Source organism: Pleurodeles waltl, chromosome 6 (genome assembly GCF_031143425.1).
Source record: "Pleurodeles waltl isolate 20211129_DDA chromosome 6, aPleWal1.hap1.20221129, whole genome shotgun sequence".
NCBI lineage: Eukaryota > Metazoa > Chordata > Amphibia > Caudata > Salamandridae > Pleurodeles > Pleurodeles waltl.
The window spans coordinates 955,042,589-955,054,986 of record NC_090445.1 but is presented as its reverse complement, the minus strand read 5'-3'; the positions used below and the strand labels follow the sequence as shown (position 1 = coordinate 955,054,986).

At 40.5% G+C, this 12,398-nt stretch overlaps 1 protein-coding gene across 1 annotated transcript in view; it reads right to left on the bottom strand.

Annotated features, from left to right (window-relative positions):
• The window catches only part of KNDC1 (kinase non-catalytic C-lobe domain containing 1), a 523,355-nt gene that overhangs the window by 225,736 nt on the left and 285,221 nt on the right, over positions 1-12,398 (bottom strand). Inside the window, exon 11 of the mRNA XM_069239773.1 lies at positions 3,260-3,337. Within this exon, the coding sequence (XP_069095874.1) occupies positions 3,260-3,337 (78 nt within the window). The remainder of the gene's footprint in view (positions 1-3,259; positions 3,338-12,398) is intronic.

The following is a 12,398-nucleotide window of genomic DNA, read 5'->3' as shown; positions in this document are numbered from 1 at the left end:
ATAATATTTGTCATGTTTGCTGGGGTTTTGCATGAAATTACAAGGAGGTTACCTCTATTCAAATACATATGCCATTGTTCTAAGTCGGTGTAAAATCGTTTTTATTTCACTGTTGCTCCAGTCAGACATCTATTTGTCACTTGTTTGGCCTCCTGTAATCTAAATGAGAAGCTTTAGCATCTTTGGCCACGTAAGGCAGCATGACATTTCATGTTAGAATTTTAAGTGGAAAAGTTCTTTCACTGCGTATTCCTGGAATATTAGATTTTGAATAGGCCAGTGCACACTGGATGGTCCACTTCATTTAACTTACTTGAATAAAAGGCTCATCTCTGGATCCTCTGCCACGTGTCTGCTGCCTTTCTTCTGAAAGATGCCACCCCATTTTTCGGCAATGATTTTCAGCGGGCCACCAGAAACCCACAGAGTGTTACTTTCATAGAACTCAGAGTTCTTCTTCATAGTTCACAGGTGCTGTGCAGTCTTTATGGCTCAGCTTTACCTCCGTATACGTATACGACAGAGTGTAGTTATGTTCAGCACAACCACCACGTGTTCAAACCACACTGGAATGAATCATGCATTTCAACCTTCCCGTTGAGCATCACTACATTTGTGTTAGTACACAACGTACATTCTATGCCTCCGAGGTAGAGACAGTGGCCTTTTTGCTCAGTGGGAAAATGCAAAGTGCACTCCAGCACTTGGATCTGGTACTTGACAATTTTATAGGTTTGACTATGGAACATTCACAGATCGGTAACGCACACACCCTACCTTACATAGAACTGAATTGCAGGATTGATAATGGTGAATGTGAGAAACTGGGTTGTTGTTTGAGAGGTGTGTGAGCCCTTCACAAGTACAGTCACAATCTGTGAGAAAGTCATCCTTTTTGCCCTGATTACTCCCATTTTTTTATTGACAATGGTGGTTTCGGACTCTGACTGTACCCTGGGCTTTGCTAATTAGACCCAGGGCCAGTGCTCTGTTTAAAAGGTATATGCAAATTAGGTGTAATTATAATTGACTCTGACAACCTACCGGTAAGTCCCTGGTGTATGGTAGGGCATGTAGGTTTAGAGGCCCAGTATATTTAATGTACTTACGTGTGCATTGCTGTGGTGCCTGCTGTAATTTTAAAGGCAGCCCTGCTTTGCAGGCTGCTTTTAAAAGTACACTATACCCACATTTGCCTTTAGAATTAAAAGTAATTGCAAAGTCTTAAACTACCTTACTTTGTACATGTATGTCCCCCGTAAGGTCTCCTGTAGGGTGCCTCAGGGGTAAGGTGCCTCGTAACTATAAGCAGGGACATTATAGAAGATATTTTATAAGCCCTGGTGAGGGAAAAGCTGCCAATGTCATTTTCACCATTGGAGTGCACTAGCTCCATAAGCTAACTTTGGAAGGCTTTATTTTAAAATAATAACATCTTATTTTTAATAGGAAAGAGCTAAATATGTCAGATATCAAATTAATAGCTACAATAAATCCAACAACCTGCCACTGTTAAAGGTGTGAAGTGGCCTGCATTGAGACAAAGGGACATCTGGTGGGTGGTGATCTGCAAGCTGAAGAGCAAAAGGCAGAAAGAGGGCTAGGTAACCAAACTAATCTTCAAAGAGGGAATTACAGTTAGGACAGGACACAGGCTCAAACCCACTTGCTGCCACCTCAGTCAAATGGGAGCCCCAGTAATTAGATTAGAAGAAGGGCTGGAAGGGGAGAGTTAAGGAAATTTATACAGTGGGATGGCTTAGCAAGATCTTATCCTCCAGGAGAGAGAATCTCCATTTTGGATTTTGAAAGAATAGTGCTTTCTGGGATAGATTTTTGCACACTTTGCAGGAAGTGGTCACCCCAGAGGGTGGCACACTGCACCTTATTGGTCAGGGGTGCTCTCCTCCTTGCCAGCCCGAGAGCATGGATAAATATGGGAGAGTCATCCAGCAACTCAGATCACTGTCTGAAACTACAAGAAAAATAAGGACTGCACTGTTGGAACCCTGGTATGTACTCCAAAATACTGCACTCTGGATGACTGCACTTGCTGCACACTGAGAAACTACAGACCTAAGGACTTTGCCTTGCTTCAAGAAGTGAAGGAGTGGACTTCCTGACAGCAACAGGTTTTCAGAGTTCCACTTGCACCATCTCCAACAAGAAGAACCCAGCTGGACAGCCTCCAGTGGCGTTTGAAGGAATTGGCCATGGGAAAAAAAGGCCCAACATCCCATGGATAATGAGGAATCCAAGATGAATCCTAGGTTGCATGTGTGCGTGGTCGGTGGGAATCGGAGTGGCTCAGTTTATTGCACAGTTTTTTGCTTACAAGATTGGCAGCGCTGCGCTCCATCATTTTCACAGCACACGGATGTGCCGTATTTAATTGAATACGGCACACCCCTGTGTTGCCCCTGTGCTGGTGCTAAATTGAGCTCCCTAGCGCCAACGCACGCATCCTTGCACCATCTTGCAATGATGTCTGCGTTGAGGGGTTTGATTATTTATGTGTGGGAAGGTGTCCCTTCCTGCACATAAACAATCTCTAATGGCGGTTTGCTACTTCTGTGTGTGCAGAATGCAACACACACAGACGTGCCAAAGAGTAATTCTGAAATGATTGTTTATGTGCGGGAAAAGACACCTTCCCGCACATAAACAATCATGTCTGACATTTTGCTCTTTCTAAAAACTTGTAACTGGGTGTCATTTATTGCACCCAATAAATTCTGCCACACAACAGTCTGTTTTTATCATGTGTGATAAATGTGCCACTTATATCCACGGCCCTAGTAGAGTAACTGTAAATATGCATGCAGTTTTCCTAAGGTGTTACTTATCCTAAAATCCTATGTTAAAGTCCTAATAATCTAACACAGGCCTTGAACATCTGCAAGGAAAAGCACAGAGAATTAGACATTATTAGTGTAATACTTCTTTGTGCAGTTCATATGGTACATATCCTTTGATGAAATCTCATTAGCGTCCTGTTATGGCCTATAATGAATCTGATTCAAATTATATCATATGAATTTATGTAACCCATGGCTCCAATAATCCTATTTTAAGTGTGACATTAACGTTTTAATAATTCTGAGCAATTTATGAAACATAAAATGCACCCATAAATGGATAAATAATGTGTCATGCTGACACTAAATAGACAAACTGGAAAGCATTCACAGCATTTAATACATTAATCATTAAAAACAAATTTATTTAATACTCGTGATACGCTGAGAGAAAGTCATACCTGGCGAGCACATTTACTCAACTCTGCCAAAATGTGCTTGCTGCTTAAGTTTTGCAGGATAAGATATTCCCTGCACATCTGCAAAAACAGAAATGAAAAACATATTTTAGGAAGGCTAAACATGCTGCTGGTCTTTAGCTGCCTCAGGCTGCAAATAATGTGGTTACAATAAGAAGCAATATTTTGTGCACTTTATAGACTGAGAGAGGAGTTATATACTCACAGACACTAAGGCCCTCATACAGAGTTTGTTGGAATCCAGGTGCTTTTAATTGCACAAGATAAATGGAGCAGTGGCATAACAAAGGCCCCCCTAGCTGACACGGTGCGGGGGGGCCTGACCTCCAGAGTGCCCCCACAGTACAGTACACTGTGCACAGGCCCCTGTCTGGGTCCAGATACTGTGCACGGTGGGCATGTATTTTGCAGGGGGGGGCCTCAAGTTTTGTTACGCCACTGAAATGGAGTACGTTATTTATCAGGTGCGATAAATCCCACAGTATGGAGAATGATGTACACTTCTCCCATGTTAAATTCCAGCAGATTTGAACTGTTGAAACTGCATGAATGGTGGGTTAGTTACTCTACCCGATAATTACCATATGCAGTAGATAACACCCAACTGGTAATTCCTTCCCCAGCGGAAAACACCAACCCTCTCATAATTAGGGCCTTAGTATGTTTTAATAAACACATATTAAGAACTCTGGTGAAGGACATGTCTCACTGCTTACTACTATACTGCTACAGTGTAACCGCCTATGGGCATGATGGTGTTGCATTTGCTACCTCATATACAGAGAGACCTATATTACAGCTTATTTCTATTTTACTCAAAATATAGTAAAATCTTATGTGCCCCATGTAAATATCGCATAGGATCCTGCGTCATATTAGAGGTGCCTTCAGAAATTTTTCATTTTACAGCCTTTTTCACTGAACACCTAAATATGTGGTACAATGTTAGCTACAGATAAAGTACACATAGGTCTCTAGTATCTAAGTGGTAAACTACACTAGATATAAAGCAAAGTTTTTATACCTAAAAGCAGCTTCTGGCATCCTTAAGTCACTGCATTATTGTTAGTGTGATAATCATCATATGGGGTGGGGGGCACTTGTAGGTGATGTGAATTATTTTTCAATGGTCAGTATTCTTAAGTTGGTTTGATGTCCTTCAGGAAAAGAAATATGTCTTGATTATAAGGATGACTTGCTTCTTTGACCCTTCTGTGACCATCAGAAGAAACCAGTATTTTACATATGAGCCATTCGCATTTTCTCAAATTGACTCAAGTATACATGGGTATGAGAGTTGAGGGATTGAAATGTAGAAATTCATAAATTGGTCCAAGCAAGTTGTTGTACAGAGAAAAAAAATCTAAGGGCTAAGTGGTCAAAACAAATAATTTGCCAAGCTCCATATGTGAGGGAGTTTAATGGTTCAGATGTTAGGAGCCTTATCTAGTGAATTCCTTGCTATTGTAAAACTGTTGATGATGCAACTGGCCAATGACATGTTGCAGGGACTCACCTCACTTATGGGCAAAGCTGCAGGAAAGGCCAGATCAACGCGCCATCATATGCCGGTGCAGACAACCCCTCTCCTGTACCTCTAAGGTTGTCTATTCTAGTCCATGCCTCTCAAGCCTTGGTCTGGTAATTAAACTGCATTCTGATCAAGCCAGATGGCCGTTCCATTCTACTAAATATGTGAATATGCCACAAAGTGAGGAGGATGTCCTTTGGCTAAAGGGTATGTGGCTAATATATTTAAATCAGTCAAAACACATGACGTTGTTACACCGGGCACTGAAAATTACTGACTACATACGCTCTCCATAAAACTCAGAAGAAGACTGCAGGTGTTCAAGAAGAAAAAGGCACCCAACTTCCAGATACCTACATATACCAGCAGTGGTTGCCAGATTTGTTAACTGAACGTTTCTGTAAAAATAATCACTAGGATATAAGGGAGAGAACAAGATATTTAAAAACAATGGGGGCGATTCACAAAGATTTTGCTGTGACTTGCATTTAAGATTCTCTTGCCTTGCTCTTGAATTTGAAGAGTAAGGCAGGAGTACTCCTGCCTTACTGATGGCTTAGGGCCCAATTCAGAGTTTGCTGGATGGAGTTACTATGTCACAAACGTGACGGCTATACGTCAGCCATATTACAATACCGTTCTATCCTATGGAAATCATAATATGGCGGGTGGGATATCCGTCGCATTTGTGACAGAGTAACCCAACCATTAAACTTTAAATCAAGCCCTTAGTCCTGTAATTCAGGAATATGTCAAGAGTGGTACTGGAGTAAGTCAAGTCCCAGCAAAAGCATTGGGATTCAAACCCATATTTCTTTACACTCTATGAAATGAATTTATTTTGAAGACCTAGCCTTGATTAACATGTTTTGAAGCATTCATACTTCAAAGTTTTTACCACAAGTCTAATCATGTAATACATGCTGTTCAATAAATGAGGAACGTAAGAGTTAGAAGGTGTTGACTTTTAAAGTTGAAGTCTTGGCCACAAATAAGGTGTTCCCATGATAAACTGAACCACGTTTAGAGATCTAAACCACCTTTGCTAAAAACCCAATGTTACTCTCTACAAGGATGCTGCAGCAACATATATATAGCCCTTACTCTGTGTGTCAATAGTGCACATCCACCTTAAGGTTGAATGGGTCTTTTGTGGGGTCTGCACTAAGGCTGTCCTGACTAGGAAAAGTAGATAATTTTGAGACTATAAAACTGAACTAGGTCCCGTGGAGTACACAATGCAATAAAAATCTATTCCAAAGGTAAACGACTAAGGCCAAAAGCAATCTTACTTGATTATCTTTTTCTTAAAATGAAGGTACCGTAAGCAAGTGTTTCTAGGTACATGTCAGAGCCTGCCTCAGGAAATATAACTCATTGCTGATTTTATAAAAAAATAGAAGGCAATTCCACACAGAGACTGATGCATCCGAGAATTGTTTTCAACTTCACTCTGTATTTGAGTGGCAGCCAAGTTCAAAGCTCTGAGGTGGAGTGTTATAGGATTGGCTTCCTACTCTATCTGATAGCTAGATTTTGAGCAAGCTATAATTGCTATAATAGATTTGATGAAGCACCCACTTGCAAAGAACGTCAATAGTTTAGGCACAATCATATCACAGCTAATGTGGCCACAGACAACCTTGGAAGAGATGGTGAAAGCAAGAAGGCAATATTTCATTTGAACACCCAGAGAAAATCTGCTGTCAATTTAGAGGCTACATTTATGACTCTGAGCTCTGGTGTAGGGTACATGCCCAACGTTTCTTTCTAAATCCAGGGACAGTTGACATCCTCACAGCCCCACTCCAATAGCAGCAGTTCTATTCAAGCTCATCTTCCACCAATTGCTACCAATCCGACTTCTCAAGGTGAACATGCCTACATGAAACAATGCAGGTGGTCCTGAGTAGAATAACTTAGCTCTTGGTAAATATGCATAAAATGTGACACATTGAAATGCAACGCCTTGAGAGGCGATGAGGTCAGAAAGAAGCTGATCATAGATTATGTGGACACACGAGGACCCCTGTGGAACACCACAAACACAGATATGTGGTATATTGATAGAGGCTAGAATTCAAGTGATGGCACTGATTTCCAGTTTCGCTCTTTGAAATTAAACTATAATATTGACATGTAGGTAAGCAGTGTATGGGGGTTTACTGAAATTAATGTAATAAACAATCTATTGCACACACTAGCATAATAAATGTCTCAGGCTGAAGACAACCTCCCTGCCTACAAAAAAGTATGTAATTAATAAGCAATGCACTTCAGTTGAACAACAGATTGTGCATTAAAGCAGTTTTCAATACATAAACTTCACAACATTGTGAATGTTCTTCAGCCAGATACAGGTTTGTATTGGCAAAGTGTTGACAAGATAGGAGGCACCCTCTGTATTTGAAAACTACTAAGTATAATTGGAGAAGAAGCGTCAGGTAGCAGGACTTTCCGAGCTAGAAGAATAATAAACTACATTGATGAAGAATCGGTTAAAGAGATGGTAACTATCAAATAGTTACAAAAGTATCATTCATGAAAATCTTCCAAAGGATAATTACCTTCATTATACAGTGTGCCTTTAAATTGAAACATTGTGAGTGGTGTTTGACTCTATAGATGCTATTATACAAACCCTTCTAGCAAAAGAACACTTTCGCTTTGTAAATTTTCTTTTTACTCACAACAGTTATTAAGCACGGTGCTTGATTAGAACAGCACTTGCAATACCACTAAAGCCCAAGATAAGAGACTTTAAAGTGTTCTTTCTCAAAATGCCTTAAAATTGCATTGGTAACTGTATTGCAGAGTAAATAGTGCATCTCTCTAAACTTTCATCTTAAGTTTAACCTATGATTTACAGTTGTAACTAAAGCTCAATTAGGACTTCATCTCACCCAGATCAAGCAGTTTACTAATAGGTTGGGCCACAAGTGAGATTATAAATAACGTGCTAAGTATGGCACATGTTGGCCAAGTCCTCTTGATATCACACCATGTCCATGACAGAGTTATAGATGGGTAAGAATGAATAATGGTCATGTTGTTCACCAAGGGGTTCAGAATTACATCAAATAACAAACTAAGCGAAGCTTGAGTTGTCTATTGTGTCACTATGAACTCCGAGCTGAAAGACATTACCATTGTTCACTTTTTACCAATATATAATTTTATAGCAAGTATAGCCCCCCCCCAAATCATCTGGCCATGCTTTGAACTTCTACACAGGTGCAGAGGGGTAATGAGGGGCCCTACATAACATTGTCTCTCCTTCCTATCTCAAATGTAAAAATAAGTAGCTGGCCTCCTGCCACTAAACCCCACTGCTCCCTGTGCCTTCCCTCCCCATCCCTCCTGAAGCTGTGTTCTCTGCTCACCAATGGAGCAGAGAGCTAGTGTTGCACTGACAGGCCCTCAAAGAGCCCTGTTAGAGCAGCCTGAAGTTCCTTTATGACATATCAATTGGAGCAAACAGCCTTTGTTACCCACTGTTGCTACATCGTAGAATTGAATAAACCTATTTAGAGTCTAGTAGTTACACTAGTGGTTCTCAGTGAGAGCCTACATAACAGAAGCATTTAAGGATACAGGTAACTGTGTCTGACATATACTTTCAGGCCTCAGCAATATATTCTCACTAAAATAGTCTAACCTTCCCTCCCAGTGTGCTACTGTGTGGCTACCCGACTTAGCATCAGGTCACAAGGCAGAACCTTGTGTCAACTATCAATATGAGATTAGCATTAAGCTATCTTTGGCTGGTTCAAACCATCCAGGACCAGGTACATGTGTGTAATTGTGTTGAGGGAAGAAGGATAATTTTTCCCAATATAAAGAAAAGTGTCCAATGGGTGAGTAAGTCATGGTGGAACATGACAGAAATAAATGGCAGAGGAAAATATTGGTTAGGATTTCCTTGGCTAAGCTTAGACCTACAGCAATGTATGAACGACAGTACCACAATACATGTCCAGCTTGTGCATCTCCTGCGCTCCCAGTGACTCTTCCTCTTTAGGAAAAACCCTGCCTCTGGTGCTGACAATCAACCAATCAGTGATTATTAAAGGACAGCTAATCACCTGTAGGGTCTCATGGCACTGGTTGTGGGCATGCTGCTCAATCGAAGAGCCAGGTCTTGAGTTCCTTCCAGAACTGTTTCAGTGATGCAGCCTGCCTGAGCTCGAGAGGTAGCATGTTCCATGTCCGGTTTGCAAGATAGGAAAAGGATCTTCCTTCTGCTGTCAGTGCATGCCACAGTCCTTAATTTGGCAGGGCAAGATTCTAAGGTGTGGGGTTATGAGATAAAGAGAGATCCAACCCAAAAAAAAATTTGTCAAGTGAAAGTAAAATATAAGTGGCTGTCCGAAGGTTTCCCTGCAATAGGTGACTGCTCCAAAGTAGAACATTCATTACAGTGTTGGAGAAATATAAGCAATGATGATGGGGTCTCTTTTTAGGGATTTTTGAGGGATACGCTAGTTTCATCCTTTAAGAAACCACAATCAGACTACTGAACCTTTGGAATATGATGAGAAAAAGAAAATATAAGAACACTTACTATGCAGCGGCTCAGAGCAATCCCTGCTTGACTGCCAGAGGCAAACTGAAAACACTTTAGCATCTGGCCTGAATTCTTACTATACGGAATTCATAAAAGAATTGTGGGAGACTATCAACTGGCCGACCCTGTAATGGAAGGTCTTATGTCTGCTTGGTATGGCCTGTTTGCCTATTGGGAACTCTCTCCCTAAGCTTCTGGCAAACTGAAACTAAACAGATGCAATGGAAAACAGTGACCAGTTATAAGAATTCTGAGCTAAATGGGTGCTGCTGAGAAGATGCAAGGCATGTAGTGACTCAGGAAGACCCCTATAAAATTCTTCCAGGAGGATCAGTGTCACTGGAACCAGTCAAAAAGAATATGGAATGCCTTGATTTAACACTATCTCACCACTCAACACTAAGTTTAATTAAACATTTTTATTTTTTGTGGGTGTTCATGATGTGAACCGAGTGGGCTCAGCAGCATCTGTCTGACAAAAATGAAACCACCTTTTTAGGGGGTGGTTGACATCCCACTGTAAATATTTCAGACCACTACAAAGCCATTTCTGAATACCACAGGTTGAGGTTATTGGCTCTAAATTGATAAACCCTTTAAGCAGCAGCCCTTGAGCAGAGACACACCCCTATTGATCTATGAGAAACACACTCACCGCGTGAGGAAGATCGCAGACACATCTGGTGAGCATTGGACACTGTTGGTTCCCCAGTGCATTGTCTTCTTCAGTTCAGTGGCTCACCAAGGCACAGAACTACTGTATATGAGTTTATATTGCCCTTCTTAAATTTGGGCTGCAGCTGTTGAGATTTATGTAGCATAAAAGTATCAGCAAAAAAAAAGATATTGAGCAGTGTAACACCCTTTCAGTTTGATAGTGTGCACTTGCAGAGCAGCCTAATTTGGCATCTAGGGCCTAGTCATGGCCCATGAAGACAAATAAACATTTTCCATCTTCTGTCACAGTTTCATTGGATTTGCTCCTGTGGTTTTTCTGATTAATTTCATTGGTATCATTTCCACAAACGCTGAACGCCTAATCCATTTTTCTTAATTTCTGCTTTATATTTCCAACTGCATTTCAAAAGTTTAATTTATACTCGAATAAAGCATTTCAGTACTTTATTTCTTCAGCTCTAATTGTTGTTTAGGTAGCTTGTTACACACAACTTCTCGCGCATTTTCTCAAGGGAGTGCCTTACGTTACAGATCAAGCTACCAAAAATGAGCCAAGTCTGCACTTGTTTGCCTTTCTATGCGTTGTATTTAGGCAGTGATGGAACTCAGCCATAACTCATGACAAGGTCAAAGCAGATTTATTGCATTTTCTTAAGTTACACTAATTGCATACAAATCTTTCTGCACAGTTTTATGTGTATTTAACTTGATGTTTTTTTTTGTAAATAATCAGAGACTAATCACAATTTGTTTAAGTTCTATCCAGGAGTTAAATGACTAATTGGCAGCACAAAAGGCTTTGGTACCAGTCTCACTCTCCCAGCTGCTTTCACAGGGTGTGTGCTTAATGTAAGATAGCAAGCGAAATCCCATTGATCTTCTACACAGTAGCTGTCTTATTTGCCAAGGCATACCAATTCATATCTGTTGGCAGAACCTAATTTAAGGATGGACATCTGTGGCATATTATCATTTTGTCCACTATACCGGTAAAATAATGTAATTTCATCTTCTTTTCAAGCTAAGTTACATCTTTACAGGGATCATTGCTTGCTAGTCCCCCAACAAGGCATGACAGCCTGAACATTAATGGCACATTGAATGCTCTATAAGTCATTTCTGGCACAGACCAACTCCGAGAGAGTAGATTCTGAACAAGAAACAAAAGCTCTTCAAATCTAGATTGTATGTATGTCCTTATCTAAAGATTTGACATGTTACATGGGAAACATTTTAAATTCTGGATGCATTATTCCCATATGGAAATGTTAGGGAGCATACAGGTCAACAGACTTCAAACATCTGCATGAGAAGCTAATTAATTTTCACAACCAATTTCCTCAAACATAATGGTTTTCCAAAGTTGATCCCTGATGCCTAGGACTATGCACACGTTTCAGGACAACCACAAACTAAATGTATCCCAAGTGTTTAACTGTATGTAGTTGTATCTTGTGAGAACGACCTAAAATCTGGCAAGGGCCTAGTCCTCATGGGACCAATGTATCCTCCATGCTTAACACCTATGTCTGGATACATAGTTTACTGTTAGCACAGTGTCCATCTGGTGAAGGTTAAGTGACAAGGAGGGCTGTTTTTGCACGCTCTTTCTACTTTTCAATAGTCTTAGCGGTGATGTGCATGCTGTGCAAACCAAACCTGAAAAAATGCCATCCTTCCTCATTGACCAGGGGAGTGGTGGCTGGTGAGGAACGTATGTGGAATTTGAATAAATAGTGACTCCCCTGAGCTCCCGGCACCACTCTGCAGAAGTAAAGTAGGCAGGCCAAGTCATCAAAGCCAACTCCATGGGTTCCAGGGCTTCCTTGTTTCATAGCATTAACACTTAATTTCCCAGAAATGTTGGAGGCACTCTCAAAAATAAAACCAAAACTCTATTAACAGGGCAATCCCTTTGCATACAAGGTGGCTTTTAATCCAGCAATTTAAAATTGGCATATCTACACACTACAATATATATGTCTATTGTACAAGACAATAATGCAATAATAGTATTATTTGAACACAAGTAGGGGGTTAAATTAGTGGGTATCATAAGAATTTTCAAACTAAAAACAATGCCTTTAGCTACTTAAACTACATAGACTAGGGGTTATGACAAGCACGATCAAATTCTGATTGAAGAAAACAGATGTGTCCCTATGTTATTGAGGACTGATTTGTCATCTTCGAACTACATCTTCCAAAGGGAACTGTATCCAAGATTACATCCGGATTTGGAGTTGGGCACGATTGGGTGAGCCCTTATGAACTTGTAGAATTCAGTAACATTGAATTATGAAATTGCTCTATACATTAAATCAAGTGTACTGTCTGGACATGCT